Source organism: Bombyx mori, chromosome 13, assembly GCF_030269925.1.
Source record: "Bombyx mori chromosome 13, ASM3026992v2".
NCBI classification, from domain to species: domain Eukaryota; kingdom Metazoa; phylum Arthropoda; class Insecta; order Lepidoptera; family Bombycidae; genus Bombyx; species Bombyx mori.
This window is the reverse complement of record NC_085119.1, coordinates 17596468-17617267: the sequence shown is the minus strand read 5'-3', so window position 1 is coordinate 17617267 and position 20800 is coordinate 17596468. Positions and strand designations below refer to the sequence as shown.

The following is a 20800-nucleotide window of genomic DNA, read 5'->3' as shown; positions in this document are numbered from 1 at the left end:
ATTCGTTAAAAAATCAAATGTACACCTACGACATAAATATCAAAACTGTAATTTTCGTTGTCATAAAAAAATGGTGGGGTTTTTAAATGGCAAAGTTCCTAAAGTAAATCAATAATCTGTTAATTGATAATATATGACTTGATTCGGTTAATATGTGCCTTGATTACTAATCAATTACTTTTATAATTAGTTTAATTAAGTACCTGCTAAAAGTTGAAGTCGTTATGTGTTGATTTCCGCCGGTTATAGCGTTTATTTAGGAACAATTACGATTGGAATGTAAAAATGGCTCTGGGACTTGGAGGATGCACGTTTCTGAAGAATGCTACGATGCTGGAACAGCTCCTCGAAGAAATCAACTTTCAGAGAACGAAGGAGATGCGTCAATTGATGAAGGATGGTGAGTGACATTCTTTCGCTTTTCTGTGTAAGCATAAGTCATCGCTTGTGTGTTGTAGTCATTCATTTTGAAGATTTTTTAGACTGAAGATAAGACAGCAAAAAAATAATAAAAAGTATAATATGTAGCTTCTGTCCTAACCACAATTATACGGTCCATCCATAGATTAGATTTAGTTTATTTTTGTTACCATTATTCTCAAACGATTTTGTACTTAAATTAAGTTTTAGTAAACATTTGATTTATATATTTTGAAATAAAAAATGTACAGACACTAACTTAATTTGTTACAGTTTGATTAGACCACGATAATATAGATAGTGATTATTTCGAAAAACACACCATGAGTGTTGTTGTTAGATAAGCCTTAATAACCAAATAATGGATATTTTAGTTTATAATTTGAAAATGACTTAACAAGTATTAAATTTTTGTTTAGGAAATAAGTTAATGACTGACTAGATTATGAAGTATCTCATTGCAGAAAAGGACATAGTGGTCTATAACTCTTTGTTGGTATGGAAGAAAGTCTTATTTAACCAATCCTCTGTCATTCTACACTAGCTTACATCCTGTAACTTTGCCTAAATAGACTCTAGCAGCAGCAATTTCACTTCGAAATTTTAGCAGACAGATAGAACTACATACTTGTATAATAGGAATATAATATCTAAAAGTATCCTAAACTCAAAATCTTCCAAAAATTATAATCTTTAAATGACAAATTTTTGGAATACCTTATTAAAAATGAAACAAAGCTTATATACTAATTTTAATCTCTGAAAACTACGTAAAAACTGTTCAGCAGTTAGTGTTGTATGAAAATAATTTAAATTATCTGCTTTATCTTCTCTAACTCTGCTTTCATTACCCCTTTTTTAATTTGATTTGATTTTTTTAATGTACTGAAACACAAAATTCTACAATCCCGTATGTTTTTAAACAATAAAATAAACAAATAACAGTGTGTAATATAAATAAATTGTAAACAATAAAATCTATATATATATAAATGAATTGCTGTTCGTTAGGCTCGCTAAAACTCGAGAACGGCTCGACTGATTTGGCTAATTTTGGTCTTGAATTACTTGTGGAAGTCCAGAAAAGGTTTAAAAGGTAGATAAATATGATCTATCTAAATATGATGATGAATTAAATAAAAATAACAATTTTGATTTTTCTTCGATGTGCTCCCCGTCGGACGGATTCTTTTTGTTTGTTTTAGGTTTATTTTATACAAAAGCTTAGGACTTTTATTTATCGATTGAGACACTACGAAGTCTGCCGGGTCAGCTAGTTTATTATAATTATAAGGTAGATTTGTTGTAAGATTTTGTAATGTTACAATTTATAATGATCAATGTTTTTAAGTAACAGGTTAAATGTGTACATAATTTTATTGATCCATAAATGTACCTACAATAAATTATAGCCCATCTGAGTCAAGTCATAGTTTCAAAGCAGATTAATTTAACTTTAGTGAACAATTTAAAGTGGATCAGTATTGAATTTTGATACAAGGAAATAATAAAATAGTTTGTAGATAGATTTTACAATCAATTTGTTTTATTAAGAAATATGTGTTCGAGGATTAATTCTTTGAGAATGATTAACCTTATTTATTCTTTATTTATTTCATTTACTCCAGATTTTGCATCCATATTACATATTATTATTAAACCTATGGTTGCTTAGCAACAAAAATGGTCAGGGTCTTGTGAACTTGTGCAGACTTTGATGGAAAACAACTAGAGGTTCTTGATTGGTTTCAACTCTTATATATCACTCCACTGGCCCAACATTTGGGATGATGAATTGGTGATGCAACACGTAGACAACAAAAATGATGTTAGAGCATGGCCATCTTTCTTACAGTGGTCAATATTATTATTATTATTATTGTGTATTATCACAGTAAGCATTGTGGCCCAGATTGAGTTTGTTAGTATCAAATTATACATACTTACAACCTACTTGGATAAAAATTAATTGTTATATTTACTTACCTGTCGATAAGTTTAAGATCTAATACTAATACACTCATATAGTGATACAACTGTGTTAGTCTTCTAGTGCTACACCAGGTACTCAGCTTATCAACACCTAAATAATTAAAAGGTCTCATCTAAACATGTTCACAAAGTGAAATCAATAAATGACACACTGAATACTCAAGGCGGGCGTTGGCATAGTTGGTGTCCATGTGCTTCACCAATTCCAGATAATATATCACAGTTTGCATTATCATGGTATCGTTTTAAAGTAATCTGATCAATTCTTTTAAAAGTAGAGCCAAGCATACCATTGAGACTTGTTCAGCGGATCACTGACTGTTCCTATGGCATTTATTTCTGAGTAAGGTTTGTGCTAAGACAAATGTAAAATCTGTCAAATTTACGTTACATAATCAAAACAGATAGCATTTTACCTCAAATAAAGAAATGAAATTGTGTATAGATATCTCAACTCAAAATCAAAATAAAATTTAAGGTAGTTAATTGATACAATTAATCTAATTTCTTACTTTGTTTTTGTTGTATTTTATCTACAAAGTTTGAAATGAATATGAATAGTAACAACAACTCGCAAACATGTAGCTCAGTTGGTGAGATGCAGTATTAAATATTTATAGAATTAAGATTTGAAAGTATCGTTTTACGAACATGGTGCTGTCCTGAAACTAATATTTAGAATTTTTATTCTATTACTTTTTTCTTACTTATTCGCCAGTAGCCTAAGGGTCTATTTTAGCAACGTGCGGACGGGTAAGTGACCTCACGGGCTCAACCCGCGAGACTGCTAACACTAGCCCTAGCAACAGCAGCTTTGTAGAATCTACCATCGAATCGTAATCGATATATCTATTACTGTGAATCTGTGCCACGTTTCTATTATATACGTCTCGAAAACTACGAAATATAGGAAATAAAAGTGGTAAAGTCTTATGAAAACATTTATTAAGTATGTATTATTTATATTTTTTACATAACAGCATAATGTATTGTATGAATAATAAGTTGCATGCCTCATTTTACAAATAACAATAACATTCACATTAAGTTATATTCAATTTAGTTTCTTACGCACGGAATGTAATTATTGGCGACGCTACACCAGTCTGGGGACTTATTCATATTGTTTTTTTTTTTTCGTTTCCACATAATTCTCAATCAGGTACATTAATATAAAAATAATAACGATGTTATTTGATTTTTATTTGGTTACACCGGTAGTCTAGAAATTAATGTAAACGCGAGCGTGGCTGACGACATTAACACTTTTAAATTATATCGACAACAGGATGACAAGCGTCGGCATCCGTGAACATATACGTGGTTGTTAGCGGTACTAATATCTATAGATGAACTAACCACCTCTATACGAAGAGAAGAGCACGGTGTCACCGAGCCACTAAGACTTTCAATAAAAACAATGTTAATTTTCGTGTTTATTGTTTCATTTATCTTTTAGTTGGTGTGAATGGGCAGACCAACTGACGGTCGATCTGGTGCTTAGTGGTTATCGAGCCTGTGGCGCTGCCCACATTGGAATTAATTAAGGGTAACTTCACCCCTCAGAAAAGAAATCGAAAAGCGTACAATTGGTACTAAAGCGTGTGACGTCAGCACCCCTAATTTTGATGTATTAAAGTATTTTAGACGTTTTAAAGACACGATGGAACCTTGTCCACCCTATTAGTAAATGCGGAGCGAGTCTATCCCTTACGGTCTTGTTGAATCTGAACGCGGTACTACCATTCTTAATTTACAAGACGGTTATCAGTAAAGCAGGTATTTGTATCGTGTCTACTTAATACGAGTACCATTAAAGTATCTGTGTTATTTATATTGTTAAGAAATCTTATTGGTTAATTTGATTTATACTATTTAGTGTACAAAAGAGCTGGGATGATAAATTTTCATTCAAACTTCTCTCCTTGTCACTTTTTTTAAGAAATGAAACTTGCCGTTTTGAGAACTAACAATTTAAAGTTAATATTAAACTAAACAATTTAAATATTAATGCGAAAGTAATGTAACTTTTAATTATAAAAAACCAGGGAATATCCAATTGATAAATGTCATTCAAAATTATTACATGAAAATTAATTTATTTGTGAAACAATAACATTGATTTCTTTTTTAGGTCTTTATTTTAACAAATTCGCGAGTCACTGCGAGCATACAGTCGACACCTGCTTCTACTGTCGTTTTCTATCATTTATCAATTTAATTATAAATTTAAAACCACATTTGATATAACTAGTCCTTTTCAACGATTTGATTCATATGGTTCCTAAAAAGATGAACACACGCAATGTATATATGTACATACACACATATATATGAAAATATGTACATTTTTCTATCAAAACTGTTTTCGTTTGCGTGTCAATGTTTCGCCAGCCTCGCATCAAAATAAACATTAAGCAGTGCCATCATTTTAAATGAGGTGTACATTTCACTTAAGTATTAAAACGCGCAACGTGGTCACAAGTTTCTATGTTGTTGGAATCTCTTAGGCGGGTACTGTCACACACGGATGACGATTTTTTTGTGGCGTGCACAGATTCGTGATTCATTTGTTTTCAAATGCAACTCGATCGAACAACTTTTTATAAGATCAACTTTTACAAACAACAACTTAACAGTGTTAAATAGAATGTATTCAATCCACCAAGTCATTGAAGGCAGAGAAGCTAGTGGTCCACGTGACGTTCTTTGTCGCTCACGGATATGGATAATGCCAGAGCCGCTGAAATCCTGTATCATAGTTAACTGGTAAGACTAGGGTACAAATTACGGCTATAAGAAGGTCATATATCCGGGCTAGATAAATGCCCAGTAAAGTAAGCTATGTGGACCTATATGGACGTTTACAATTTCATATTAACAACAACAATGATGGCAAAATAAATACAAGACAACAATACAAGCAATATTACAACACACTTCACCGACATTACATTATGTTACGTACATTACATACTCGAAGGATTTCATCACTAATCCGTTTAGATCAAGGATCACACTCCCCAGTTTTGTACAAAGGCACTTCAGTACATACAACACATTCGGTATTCTAATTTAAAAATATAGGTACATAATAACACGAGATAATATTTACAAATAATTTTGATAAAGATCACAATTCAAGCACTACCAAACTTTAAATATCTCTCAAACGATCGAACCTATCCAGTGACGGATGTTAACATGATAGTAACGTTTGCAGATTCTGGCTTCGTAGTTCTACAAGGAACGACGTATTGGACAGATTTGTTCGTGAGGCACTTCCTCTTCCAGGAGGAGCAGGCCATTGACTGTGACGACCTGCTGTTCTTTGTTCGAAAACGTCATGTGAAGGGATCGTCGCGCTACCTGCCTAAATACGAGGTAAGCTACCAGGACCACAGAAGACTACGGCGTTCATTTTGGCATATAGAGAAATCATAACAACTAAATGGGAAATTAAAATTATATTATGAAGGTTACATCTTTTAACTCCCCTCAAGTATGTTATCCCTCAATAATGAGAACATGTGTACTACCTTTGAATTTTTTTTTAAAAAGCGATTTTTATACTTCATGTTTTGTGTCGTCAAGACTAAAAAAATAAATCGAAATATATTTATGAGTAGAATGTATGTGTACGTTCAAGATACCGTACAAACGCTTATCAAGAGATTATTATCGAACAGTTTTATGATATTTTTACCTGTTTCATACTGTTAATATTCTGATAATATTTTGTTTTCTTGTATTTTTTCGTTGAAAATTCTACATCAATTTATCATAATATTCATAAATGTTGTGTTCAGGATAAATATAATGTAGAATGTAAGTCTATTGCTCATACACATTATACATAATTAGCCAATAACAAATCTTCAAAATAGTGCGTTGCTTGTCAACTTTGAATGATAACTCAAGGTAGAGGAGTGCTGAGCGGAGAGTACAGCACACTGAGTTGTGGAATGTCGCTTTCTTAAATAGTGTCGGCGCTCTAACTATCCAACCGATTACTCGAACAATTAATGTCTCCCGATTCAATCCTAGTTTAGCACCATTCTTTGAAAACGAACAGTCGCTGAAGAACCTTTGGAAATACAAAAACTATCATTTAACAACACTCAAGTATGTACTTTATTTGAAACAATATAAAAATATGTTTTCTTATTAAAGGCTAGGAGCTTAGAGTGCGTAAGTGCAGCCGCACTCGGCACGAGCCTCGCAGTACGGTACATAAATACTATGTTCTTATATAGACTCCAGATTTATAATTCTATAACCACTTATAAAATATTTAATTTACAAAACAAATATTCTATCAACAGCTGAAGATACATTTATTTGATTATTGTTCTTTGTCCAATAAAAGATAACTTATATTACTTTTACGATACACAACAACAAAAATACACGAAGTAGTCCGAAATAGAGTTCGCGACAGAGGTGAGGTCCGACTCTTTGTCAGATTGCCGTCGAACCCACTGCCACGTAGTTTGACACAGTCTTGATCGCGACCCGTCCTCGGCCGTGGTAGAGATTCACTATTGTTCATCGACCGGCCCGACCGGCGGCGCCTGTTCGCAGACGGACGTCGAGGTGTTCCGTAAAGACTCCAAAAAACTGCCGATCGGCGACCCGGAGATCGACTGGGAGGAAACGGTCTACCTCAACCTGATCGTGCACCAGTTCGACTACACGCTCACGCTGGCCATCTGCACGCGCACCAGTCCCAAGGAGCTGCAGGTGTTGAAGCGGCACTCGCAGAAGGTGAGCGTCATACTCGCTCCGGCGGCGGCGGGGTCGCTCGGGCGCGTCACTAGCTTAGCCGGTTGAAGAGTTTGGTGCGGGGCCAGGGCAGCGGCCAGTCGTACCGCCGCGGCACCGGCCCCCTCACGTTGCGCTCCAGGTACGTGAACACCCAGTACCACCACTCGCGCTGTATCATGTAATGGTTGTATCCGTTTCCTGTCCGATGTGGCGTCACGAGCAGCGAGTGAAACGTCCAGAACAGTCTCGTGGTTATGTAGTACGCGATCACCACGTCCACGGTGTAGTGACCGTGGGCGAGCAGGACGAACGAGACGCCCATCACGGCGGAGCCCGCCATCGCCCAGTGCATTGGCCACAACTTCTTGGGTGAGTATTCCGCGACTATCAGATAGCTGAGCACCAACACCATCGTGTGCCCCGAGTATATGTAGTCTCCACAGTATGTGTGTTTTCCGTTTATCGAGAGCCCGAAGCCGGATATCAAGTAGAACATTCTCTTGATGATGAGCAGCGGGGCCGTGCTGTTGCTCTTTGGGCTACAGGTGTACGTCATGCTGGACACCGGCAACACGGTCACGAACATCGTGATCGAGCGGTACAAGTACAGCAGGCCGATGATGAAGAACAGCCGACGCGCCACGATGAAGCGGTGCTTGTGGAACACGACCACTAGCATCGCCACCGTAGTTGACACCATGATCAGGTACTCGGAGACCGCCAGGCCCCAGTCGTGCGCCGGCACGTTGTCTAACACTATGTCGTTGAGCGGCTTCGTCGTGTTCCGGTCCGGCAGTCGCTCGTGCACCAGCGATAGTGAAATCATGTTGATGCAAACGCACATGAATAGGAAGAAAAATGATAGAATCGTTTTCCATATTTCTTTAGGGTATCTTTCTTCTCTGACGGTGCCCGGAGGTAACTCTATGATGAAGTCGCCGGTGTGCGTTCTCTGCGGAGAGTGGTCCTGGTCAGGGTCGGACTCGTCCGTGGCTGGCTGCGGTGCGTCTGTTTTGGTGGTGCGGGCCAAGAGCGGTTGCCTCTGCATGAGTTCCGCTTGGCTGGGCATGGTGCCGTTTTGTGGTTGGTCGTTTTGTTGGCGAGGAGGATTGTTGTTTAGGTCATTCCGTTTGAAGCGCGCCTCGAAGTTGATTCCCTTGATCTCTTCGCGAGCGGTCTGAGAGGCTATGTCGACATCACAGACGGGAGGAGTCGGCGGGGGCGAGGGCCGGCACGCGGGCACGCAGGGCACGAGGGCTAGCTGCTTGGAAGGCACTTCATTTGCGAGATACACACGCACAGACTCCACTAGCGGCTCGGCGAAGTTAATTTGTTTTGGTGGCGACGGCTCCTTATCTGGGGAGCGTGCTGCGATCGTCATCCAATCACCATTTGGTTGAATTGAACCTGAAATTGAGAAATTCTCATTAGAAATGCTAGTATAATAATGTGAATGTAATATGTAAATAATGTAAATAAACATAATTTGTGTACCGACTCAGTGACAGATAACAGAGTTTATTGTGTTTGGTTGCATTTGGAATGCCGCATGTCGTTCTAAGTTAACAAACTTCCATACTTCGCATGCGAACAATTATTGACGAAAACACAACACTAATAATATAAATTGTATTGAAAGTAATGAATCAGTATAATTTACGCCATTATTGACTGGAAAACTACTAAGTGAGAATGTTTTTGCTATCGTGTATTTTATCACATGTTCGTTCTCATCGCCTAGTTTCAGACATTATATATTTGAAGGTTGGTAAGCAGTATAAACACACTCGTATATAATGACATACAAATATGCTGTAAATCGTATATTCTAGAAAATGTACGGCGAATAAACACAAACTAACAATAGCAGCGAATGCACGGTTCAAAGACCGCCGGGTGGGATTGCGAGCCGCGCCGCCGTGTACCGGCGCCCCTCTATCTGCTGTCAAATGATCGTAATTAGCCGTAATTGTTTGTTGTGGGCCGCGACTCGCGACTCGCGACTCACCTTTATGGTAGTTTCACGAGCACTGCGCGTGGCCTTCGAGATGCGAACACTTCGAGATAGCTGTCGTGAACAGTCGACTACGTTTCACTTTAAATCTCCGGACAAATGTTTTGTTCCACCTTTACGAATCTTTTGCTTTAGAAGATTCGGACTAGAGATGGCGTTAACGGTTGAATTTATTTATCTGTTAACTGGTAATTGATAAAAAAAATTACCGATATTTTTATTGGTTGAAAATACCGGTAAATCTTTTCGTTGAAAAATTAATTTTGCTAATGTTAAACTTGAATGGTACTAGCACTTTTCGAAATGATCCCATATTTCTGCATTGCGTTTCGGCATTTTAAATTAGATATACAATTTAAAAATCCACAACAACAAAGTAAGCAAAGTCTCAAACACACAAAAACAAAGTCAAAACACACAAACACAAAGTACAAATCTCTTAAAATACAAAAACACAACTTTACCAAAATAATAGAAAAGATGCACTGAGCCACCAAAATGTCAAGTACCAAACAAAATATTACGTTTAAAAAATCAACCAATCACGTCATCTTCGCGTTCGGTAAAAATATCGTTTCATTTCAATTTTTTAACGAAAAAAATTATCATTAACTGTAAAATACACCAACTTAAATATTGTGCTTTATTTTGAGGGGTATAGAGCATACAATGAAATCATAAAATTCAATATTTTTTACATGATAAGTTGAAGACATCTGCAAGGCGAAAATGAATCTTACGTGTTGAAATAAAGTTGAAACTTGCATAAATATAATTTCCAATAATTGCCTATGCCACTACACGCAGTGTGTTTGGTAAACGGTATTTTTAACCGTTTTGGGTAATTTTATTTATCGAATAGAAGTGTTAATTTTTTTTACCGGTAAATTTATTGGTTATTGGTTATATTAGCCACCTCTAATTCGGACTCACCCGATCAATGTGCGAACTGTCATTCGGAGCGAACGCGAGGGCTCATCGATTGGGCGGCTCAGTATCCCGTGTGCCCCTCGGGAACGCGGCTTCGGCTTCGCGTTCAGATATTTCATAGATTCATATAAACGAGGTCGAAATAGAAAACGATATAATGCACACACTTCACTGCATATCGGTAACGGCATCAGTGGCACTAGAGAACGCGTCGACGCTGACACTCGCGACGAACCTATTGCACTTTTAGATGGGCGGCTCGAGTGGCCACAGCGGATATTATACTTTATTACAAATGAATGTTGATCGGGACGTTATGATACTGCTGAGCGTCGGGTCGTGCACGCGACGACCGCGTACTAGAAAAGATTGAACACTGGTTGGCTTCGGTCCGGCGCCGAGTGTCGGGGCTCGTCGGCTTCGTTCGTGCGCACTCGGCTCAATGGAAGCAATTACGCGCAGGCTGACGTCACGCCCCCCGACCCCGGCCCCTCACAGCTGCTGTCTATTCGGAGGGTCTACACTCTACTGTGAATGAGGAACTTCGACCGAACGAGCGACGCTTTTTAACTATTGGCCGTAACTAGTCTATATTGAGAATTGAGATTGAAGCGGCTTACGGTCACAATTTCGCTGCATACAGTGCACACACGATTAACGAGTGTTATTAAATAACATAGGTAGCAGTAATGTATCCCGGCTAGTAGGGTGCGACAGCCGTTAAACCACACAATTGAGACTTGGAGCTCACGTCACGAAGTGGGTGGCGGCGTTCATGTTGCGATGCTTACGGGCTCCGGTTACTGCTTAACACCAGATAAACCATAACATTGTCACTATGTCAATGTGGAATTAAAAGAATGTAAAACTGATTGATAAGTTGAATTATGACACTGGAACGACATTGTAGCGTATTTATTATCTATTAGAATAGATAGATTATTCTAGCGACCTGATATTTGTAGATTTATAATCAAAATGTAAACCATTTTTAAAAGAACACAATAAATAAAAACAAAGGAGTCAAATTACCGTTCGGTCCTTTTTTCAAGATGTTAAAACAAAGGAGAGAATTTAATTTCATTTACTCTTAGGGTGTCGAAGTGTGGTCGAATTTCGAATCAGATAAATTCTGGTTCTGTTTTATACGTCTACAAATTAGATCATGTCGGAATGAGGATCGTGTTTGCATTTATTGTACCTACGTTCTGAGATCCGGTTTAAGATAATGAGGACATAACTTAGAAGAGTTTTATAGATACGTAGTAAAACCGACCACGCACAGGGATGTCGCAATTTACGTGTGAATTGTGCAATGTTGAGATTATCTTACTTATATATAGTAATATCAAGGTTTATCCCGGTTTGATCAGTTGCTAAGCTCGATTTCAAGTGTATTCGGGAGTGCTCACTGCTACCCGTTAGTGAGTGATACGCTGGAGTTGTTTATCCTTTTTTATTGAACACAGTATTGGCCTTCCTGATCAAGTGGCTGAGAGGTTCGCCACTGAAATCACGTTCTTGCGATGGATATAAAATATCTTTCGTTACCAGGTCGAATTTACAAATGTAACATGGACAATCCTGCCAATCTTTATATATTATATAGAACTATAATGTGTCATAATGTAATCAGTCGATGCGTGAATACAGCATCGGTTTCCTCAATGATGACTGTTAAAATTAGGTCGTTACCAGTAGCGCTTCACGACCGCTCTGTTGTGACACGAACATGATTTTTATATTATTGCATCGAATTCATGATGATTAGTTACATGTAGGGCACAAGATACTCATACAAGTAATAAGAGTATTTATTACACTATGAGACAGCCTCTAGTGGTTCGAACACGTGCTAGAAAAATTTGGACCACTACGAAAATGTATATTCTTATTTATTGTTTATGTGGGTGGACGACCTCACGGCCCACCTGGTGTTAAGTGGTTACCGGAGCCCATAGACATCTACAACGTAACTGTCCCAACTACCTTGGGATGTGAGTTCTAAGGTCTCAGTTTTTACACTACAGTGACTGCACCACCATTCAAACCGAAAGGTATGACTGCGGTGGTGGTACCTACCCGTGCGACTCACAGGACGTCCTACCACCAGTTATTACGCAATTTTTAGGGTTTGATTTTTATTACAAGATGTTATTCCTTCACCGTGGAAGTCAATCAACATTTGTGAAGTACGTATTTCATTAGAATACTTGGTACATGCCGCGGAATTTGAACAGGTACCGTTGTATCGCTAGATACGAATGCACCGGACGTTTTCTTATCTTTTAGGCCACGACGACTTGTTCTTTTGGCTACAACGACTAGTTAAAAACGTGGCCTATCGTTAAAATAATATCTACCTAATTTAAATTAAAAAGCTCTTATTGCGCTCATTTTACGTTTTTGCTGATGATACCTAACCATGTTAAGGCGTGTTATAACAGTGTAATAACAAATTTGGTTGTAGTTAATACCGTATTCAAATTTTGATTAACAACACCTTGGTTATCCGTGATCACGAAAATTAAATAGTATTCGAAGCATCGGAAATAATATAAGCGAGATTAAACCTATAAATAGTTTCAATTATATCTACAATTCGCGGAAACCGAAAAAAATTACTATGACGTCAAGGAAACCTGGAGGTGGTGACTAACGCTATGGGTAACACGTTAATACTATGTAACGCCACTGGTCAGAACTCAGAATGAACCGATGCGTTTTATAAGTTTCTAGATTCCGATTGTGATTTAAAAGCTCATTAACGTGACATTTAGGTTGCGTTAATTAGTCTCAGTTATTTTAATACGGTGCCAATTATTATCGTGGAACTTTATTGTTATTTCATTAATTTACCAAATAGCCCGATTAACAAATTATACCACTAAGTAAGTGCCTCTTCGTCATTTCTACAAAACAACTTTGGTGGACTGTAATGGTAGCGAATACCTATGTACGCTATGTAATAAGAAACGCGACAAAAATCTGAATCGTGCTAATGATGTAATCAAGCTAAGTTTGCAAATATACAATTATTTAACTTACAATTATAATTATTATTTATTTATCATTATCATTTTATACTTAACTTATCAAATTGTTTGTTAGTTTTTAAATGGTTCTCTGAAACAGAACTAGTAGAGCATATTCTTTGTTAGCTCGGGCTATCCATTGCTCAGAACTTTTCCCCGTTTCTTATACGGTTCTCTTCATTGATGTAACAAATTATGTAAGAAATTTGGTTAGGCCACTTGTGGTCAACGTTAATTTTACTTTATAAGGATCTCTAAAAGCATGTTAATTTATCTCTATGTTAATTTAAACACAAAGGATGTTTGTATACCAAAAGTGAGAGTTATACGCGGCCCTAACTCGGTCAACGGCTCTACCCAGGCCACCTGGATACTAGCACGTCTTATATTTAATCACGGATATGGTGTGGCCGTATTGTGTATTTATTGTTATACATATACTGACTGGCGTAGTTGAATGATCAAAACGTACCAAAATCGTTAAAACTTCACCCTTTAGGTTCATTTTGTATATTAATTTTCCGAATTTGTTTAGTTTAATAATAATCAAAAAATTTAAAAAATTATATAAGCTATCGTTTTCCTTCCAAACTAACTTGCCTATGATAACAGTTTATGTGTGTTTCTTTACGAATTTGTCACATCGGCAACGGTGAGGGCCTTGTAAATCCCTATTACGACACTTTCAAACTGATCGAAATCTGAATTGTTTTTTATTACCTAACCCGGCAGACTAGTTCACGACCACCTGTTGTGTAACGAGTGTATTTTATCTAATTACGTTGAGCCTACGCGTCGAACCGAAATGCATGATGGCTTGGTTCAGTAAAAAATGTTCACCATCCTTACTGGTGTAGACTTAATTCGCCATCAAGCTCCCTTTTATCATTATTTACCCTTCAATGGGAACTTTTTTTGGTTTATAAAAGGCTAGGCGGTATACTCGTCTGCGTTCGAATAAAAAAGAAAGGACGTGAAGGGTTCGCCTAGTGTACATAAAATACGTACGTGACTACGGTCATCGCTCACTTGAAAGAACAAGAATAGTTTTTTTTTTTTTTTTTTTTTTATTGCCCTTGTAGGCAGACGAGCATACGGCCCACCTGATGGTGAGTGGTTACCGTCGCCCATGGACTTCAGCAATGCCAGGGGCAGAGCCAAGCCGCTGCCTATCGCTTAATACTCTCCACAAGCCTCTTTTAAAGAAGGACATGTCATAGCGCTCGGGAAACACCGTGGAGGGGAGCTCATTCCATAGCCGGATGGTACGTGGCAGAAAAGACCTCTGGAAACGCACTGTCGATGACCGCAGTGGCTCCAGGTAGTATGGATGAACTCTACTCCGGTGGCGGGCGGTGCGATGGTAAAAACGAGATGCCGGTATCATCTCGAACAATTCCTCAGAGCACTCCCCATGGAACATTCGGTACAAAATACAGAGGGAACCGAAGTCCCTCCGCAGACCCAAAGGTTCCAAACGATCCGCGAGAATGGGATTATCGACGATTCGAACGGCCCTCCTCTGTATGGAGTCAAATGGAAGAAGCTGGTATTTGGGAGCCCCGGCCCAGAGATGGGAGCAGTACTCCACGCGAGGCCGGACTTGTGCTTTATAAAGCAAAAGTCTTTGTCCAGGCGTGAAATACCGCTTCGCTCTGTTGAGGACTCCCAGCATTTTGGACGCCAACTTGGCTTTGCCTTCCAAATGACTCCGAAATTGGACATCACTCGAAATGTCGACCCCAAGTATCCCGATGCTCGCGGAAGGTTGCAGGGATACTCCTTGGAATTGCGGCGCCATGACAAAGGGGTCCTTCTTCGCAGTGAACGCGCAAACTTGTGTCTTCAACGGGTTGAATTGAACTAAGTTCGATTCACCCCACTCGGAGACTCGCCCCAGAGAGTTCTCCACTTCAGACACAAGTTTTGATCGTCTCTCTTGCACCACGCTCCGAGAGAGACTCTGATGGCCGATATATCGCGCATCCCCCGTGCTGTCATCCGCATAGCAATGCATGCCATCAATAGACAGCATGTCATTGATATACAGGATGAAAAGCGTGGGGGAGAGCACCGAACCTTGTGGAACGCCAGCATTAATGGTCATGGTATCAGAACAATCACCGTCTACAACGACCGTGATGCTCCGCCCATCCAGAAAGCTAGCGATCCACTTGCAGAGACCCTCGGGGATTCCGTAAGATGGTAGCTTCGACAGAAGTGCCCTATGCCAGACCCTGTCGAAGGCCTTCGCGATATCAAGGCACACAAGGCTCACAGCAAGAGCCTCGCCCTTGCTCTCCAAGGCTTCAGCCCACCTGTGAGTAAGGTATACAAGAAGATCGCCAGCTGAACGACCGTGACGGAAACCGTACTGTCGGTCACTGATCAGCTGGCGATCTTCAAGATACTTCAGGATTTGTGTGTTTATTATTCGCTCCATCACCTTGGAAAGCAAGGAAGTTATCGCGATAGGCCTATAGCTCGATGGGTCCGACCGGTCACCCTTCTTGGGGATAGGGTGGACGTGGGCGGTCTTCCATGAAGATGGAACCCTGTTAGTGCAATAAGAGAGGCGATACAAACGCGTTAGCGCAGGCGTCAGCTCAGGGGCGCACTTTTTCAGAACCACTGCGGGGATGCCGTCTGGCCCACTCGACTTATGGACGTCCAGGAGTCGGAGCTCCCGCCTGACTGCACACTGTGTGAAGCAGATATCCGGCAGGGAGCTATCACACCGGGGGATGTTCGGTGGTGTGGCACCCCCGTCGTCCACAGTCGAGTTCGAGGCGAAGAGTTTGACCAGAAGGTCAGCCTTCTCTTTCGCGCTGTGGGCCAGAGTGTCATCGGACTTGCGCAGTGGTGGGAGACTAGACCTGCAAAAGTTTCCTTCTGCAGCTTTGGCGAGCGACCAAAAAGCACGGCTCCCAGAGGGATAGCTCTTTAGTCGCTCGCCAACTCTAGCAACGTGCTCCGACTTCGCCTTGGCAGTTACCTTCTTGTAGGACCTGGAGGCGGCGTTATATTTCCGCCTTTCCTCTGAGATGTTAGGATCCCGACGCCTCCTGGCATCATCCCATGCCACGTATGCGGACCGCTTGAGGTGTGCAGCATCCCTGCTGGCATTGTTATACCAGGGTCTGCTGCGACCCCCAACGGGCACTTCAGAAGAGGGAACAAACAATTCCATCCCCTGGAGCACCACGTCTTTAAGACGGTCCGCACAGACGTCAGGATCAGCAGAGGAAAAGCAGAACCGCCCCCATGGGTAGGATGCGTAAAATTCACGCAATCCATCCCAATCTGCTGACATATACCGCCAAACTCTTCGATACCCGGTCGTCGTTCGACGACCAGGACGAGAGAGTGGTACGGCAGCACGGATAAGGCAGTGATCGGACGATCCAAGCGGAGCGTCGACCACCACACTGTATCCGGCCGGATCCGTGGTCAGCAGAAGGTCCAACAGAGAAGGCTCGTGCCCCTCGATATCTGGGACACGGGTGGGCTGTGTCACCAGCTGGGAGAAGCCGTAGGCCAAGGCGAAATCGTAGGCAGTCCGACCCGGGAGGTCAGTGGTTCTGGACCCCAACCACTCTTGGTGGTGAGCGTTAAAGTCTCCAAGAACCACCACCTCCGCAGATGGGTACTGCTCAAGCACGCGGTTAGTCCCCTCTTGCACATGCTCTATCAGAGCTGCACCTGCATCACTGCTGTGGGACCTGTACAGGCACGCGTAGACTCGGGTACAACCCCCGTGATCTACGCGCAGCCACAAGAGGGACAGGTCCCGTTGTTCGAGGCCTCGTAGACGGCGACAACAAACATCAGCCCGGACGAATACACACACCCCGGCTTTACGCAGGAAGTTGTGCTCCAATACGTAGCCGGGGTATTCAAGGTAAGAGGTATCATCCGGAGCAGATATCTGTGTCTCCGTCAGAAACAGTAGGGCAGGCTGCGCCGTCTCAAGGTGGTGGTGTACGGCGTCAAGGTTGCTATGTAGGCCCCTGACATTGCTGAAATCCACATTAAATGTGGAATAGGGGATCGCCGATATAGCCCTTTTTCTTTTTCTTATTTTCATTTTGTTTTTTTGGAGAGTGGGATAAGGTGAGGTAGGATGTTCGGAGTGAAAACATGACAACACCTGAATAAAGCGCGGAACATAGTGTGCGGTCGATCACGGGTTCCGTGAGAGTCCGACGCAGGGCATGGAAGGGCCCCCAGTCCACCCTGCGTACGATCGCCGGGATCCACTCCGGTCTCCGACTCCGGCACGACGACCGCACGACAGGATTTTACACCGGTTGGCGGGACAGCTTCCCGGGGCGGAGTTTAGTAGTGACACCCGGGTTCAGGTCCCCTACTGACCGGCGGGCGGCGGCGAACACCGTTTCACTGGGTCTCCCTATACCCCTGTCAAACAATCACGTCCCGCAAGCTCGCGCGCACGTCTGATCCGCATGTTCCAGGTGTCATCAAGATTCACCCCCAACAAGGAAGAGGAAAGGGAAGGAATAGAACTGGCTCTCCAACCTACACGCCGGAACACAGCTAGGCTATTTGGCGGCGGACTCTAGTTGGAGGGTGGTCGCCAGCCAGTCGGACAAGTCCTACCACCGATTATGTATTCGGCTCCCGTTTTGCACCACCCAGGGGTCACTTGTAGGGAATCGCGGGTTAAACCTACGGAAGCGGGAAGCACCAACCCCCATTACCCATAGTACCCTTTTACGGGTTTAATAATAAATGTATTTATACCCTTAAAACGGGATTAAAATGTAACAAAACATTGAAGTGAAACAAAGCTTCGGGTTGGTTTCAAAAACAAAACGAAGGAAATTTCTTCCCAATTTTTTTTCTCGTCCAGCGCCGGATAATGTTATTGACAAAGTCAGAAATCCTGAACACATATTCTAAGGTCCGAATTATCGAAAATATTAATAGTTGTCCAGATCTCTTACCTGACCACACTAATCACAAAAACAAAATGTTTCGACACATGAAAGGAACCTCATAGAAGATACATAGTTTTTATTGTTTTATGATATCCGGAACTTAGTATTTGGTGCACCATGTAAATAGGCTGAAGTCTCACTTGTATTGTACATATAACAGCTGTTCAACCCTTCAAATCGTAACGCTTGATGGCTTCGCCATAGAAATAGGGGCGATGATGATTTACAATGCGCTCTTTCCAGCACCAATAAACTTGTTTATGTAAAAATTTCAATAATGTGAGGATGACGTTTTCTTCCTCTGTTAATTTTTTACAGGAATGTGAGTTTTTTTTTGTTCTATTGCTGTAGTTCTTGTCAAGGATAAAATTATTTTCGATATTTTATAATGAGTCATGGTCGTCATAGACTACAATACGTTCGATTGTCATCATAAAACAGACGTTTCCGCATGTAGCCGCGTGTACTCGACTACACAATAGTTTCGCGTCGATATCTCTTTATTCAGCTGTGCGTTATCGCTGTTATATTATACAGCATAATTACATTAATTAATATTCGCGATACCAATTTTCTTCACCTGAAAATGTGTTTGAACATCTAGAATAGTCTTTTTGAATACGTTTATACTATTTTATAACTAATGTTTCATATTTTTGATCAGACGTGAATTTTAGACGACGCGGCAGACGGTGCACTGCGTGTTATTTATAAACGCGTGCAATATTGGCAGCTCGGCGTCCTGGATGTTTGTCAGCCGTCTCTGCGTGACGCGGCGTGTTGTTGTGATCACTATTCTGGTTACCGTATGACACATTTTTTATGTTGTGAAACGCAGAATGGGCCCAAAATTTCTTTTATGTGGTAATGGGGAAGTACTTTCTATAGATCAATAGATAGGTAAGTTAATGTCCTCATGACGTTTCATAAACTCCTGTGATGGCTAGAATAAGCGTTTTAGTATTACAGCTATTTAGATTTCGCGGGATCGAGTTCGATTTTCTGTCTGAACTGTCGCTTGTTCATTGGTGTATGTAAAGTTATGATGAGAAATATAATAGACGTTTTGTTTTTATAATTGACATTGTCACAATACCTACTTCTAGATAATTTGTATAGCTTTTTGTAATATCATTGACATCTTTATACATCCATTCAAGATAATAAATAGAGAACTAATGACTTTTCACTCCATTGTCGTTGATGATAATGGTGTGCATATTAATGTAGACGTGTGAAAGCCCGGGCTCGTAAATATTTCCATAGTAGCTTATCTACCACAGATATTCGGTTGTTATTATCTGTATTATTTTTATCGCCCTAATGTCGTTATTGCCTTAGGGGAAAAGAAATTATAAACAGTTTACGAAGTTACTCGTTTTTGCTATGATTCAAATAATAATACTAGCTTTTGCCCGCGACTTCGTCCTCGTGGAATAGTTCAATGCTGTCGCGGACTTTTTTTTTTTAGATCTTTTAAAGGGGAACAATTCTGTCATACATTATTTTAGAGAAACTTTAACCGTTTCTGCAGCGCACGCAGCGGAAGCTCTCAAAAGGGGAAAAACCCCGATTTTGAAACATTATTTATTGGTGCTCCGCCTGTATTGATCTTAGCGTGATGTTATATAGCCTATAGCCTTCCTCGATAAATGGGCTATCTAACACTGAATTTTTCAAATCGGACCAGTAGTTCCTGAGATTAGCGCGTTCAAACAAACAAACTCTTCAGCTTTATAATATTAGTATAGAAGATAGTTTGTGTTCTTTGATCGTTCATGTTCTTCGTTCGTTACGAAATTCTACCGTGTGAAGTAGGCTGACAATTGAACACTAGGCTGAGAACGTTCTTAACGAATTAAACCTTTCAATCAATCAAATAAAATCGATCAAAAATCAATCAATACCGTATTGCGGAAACAACATAGAATGATAATGCAAATAGTATTTAAATACGAAAACGATAAGCCGATATACCCCAGACAAATATCCCATCCGATTTAAAAAAAAACAACTAAAATACCTACATAATATGTCTGAACGTGTTTATAAAATTTTTGAAATTTAGATTTATTCATTTTATGATATGTAATTTTGTGTATTCTAAACATTGTTTTTAGCCGTCTTTTATTGTGGAATGCAGTTAAGTATACGGTTCATTTGATGGTGAGTGGGGATACCGTGGCTCATTGTGGCCTCTCGTCGCTACCGGTCGTTGAAGACTCTTCTTGAACCTGTTTGAATGTAGCAAAAAATGTCCGCTTAGTGGACCACAAGAAAGAAAGTATCGTATCATTAATGATATTATTTGTTTGATTGTCATATTAATTAGCAATATGTTTCAATTGTAAACTTCCTCTTCGATTCAATGGTAAGCTTTTATTTTAAAATTAATGTTTAAGCCTCAAGCTCCCCTGTATCGCCACGTAGCGAACTAGAAAGGAATCAGGTTTGTGATATTTCTTACGAAACTGTACTATTATACATATACAAAATAACATTGAAGGCGCCGAGGTCACGGGACCGGCATCATTTCTGACAGGTATGTTTTTGTTTTTCTAAATGTTTTTATTACCTTTAATCTATATTATGTAATTTTGCTGCTAAAGTGCTCTGAGGAATTGTTTGAGATAATCCCATCATCTCTTTTTTACCATCGCGGCATCGCACCGCCAGCCACC

General features: G+C 40.2%; 2 protein-coding genes across 7 annotated transcripts in view; one reads left to right on the top strand and one right to left on the bottom strand.

The window, feature by feature from the left end:
• The window catches only part of LOC101736574 (uncharacterized protein KIAA0930 homolog), a 59030-nt gene continuing 38230 nt past the window's right edge, over window positions 1-20800 (top strand). The window contains exons 1-3 of one of the 3 annotated variants that reach the window (XM_038014907.2): window positions 1-400; window positions 5636-5796; window positions 6997-7179. In XM_038014907.2, coding sequence (XP_037870835.1) covers window positions 286-400; window positions 5636-5796; window positions 6997-7179 — 459 coding nt within the window. In that variant the 5' untranslated portion in view covers window positions 1-285. The remainder of the gene's footprint in view (window positions 401-5635; window positions 5797-6996; window positions 7180-20800) is intronic. The other 2 variants (XR_009974763.1, XM_062671938.1) reach the window with 2 other exon arrangements.
• LOC101746851 (phosphatidylcholine:ceramide cholinephosphotransferase 2) overlaps window positions 3341-20800 on the bottom strand; it is a 110545-nt gene continuing 93085 nt past the window's right edge. The window contains exons 1-2 of one of the 4 annotated variants that reach the window (XM_004927677.5): window positions 9188-10120; window positions 3341-8586 (exon numbers count right to left, since the gene is read on the bottom strand). In XM_004927677.5, coding sequence (XP_004927734.1) covers window positions 7229-8560 — 1332 coding nt within the window. In that variant the 5' untranslated portion in view covers window positions 8561-8586; window positions 9188-10120 and the 3' untranslated portion in view covers window positions 3341-7228. Of the gene's footprint in view, window positions 8587-8673; window positions 8692-9041; window positions 9116-9187; window positions 10121-20800 lie in introns of those variants that run through there. The other 3 variants (XM_021349237.3, XM_062671937.1, XM_012691756.4) reach the window with 3 other exon arrangements.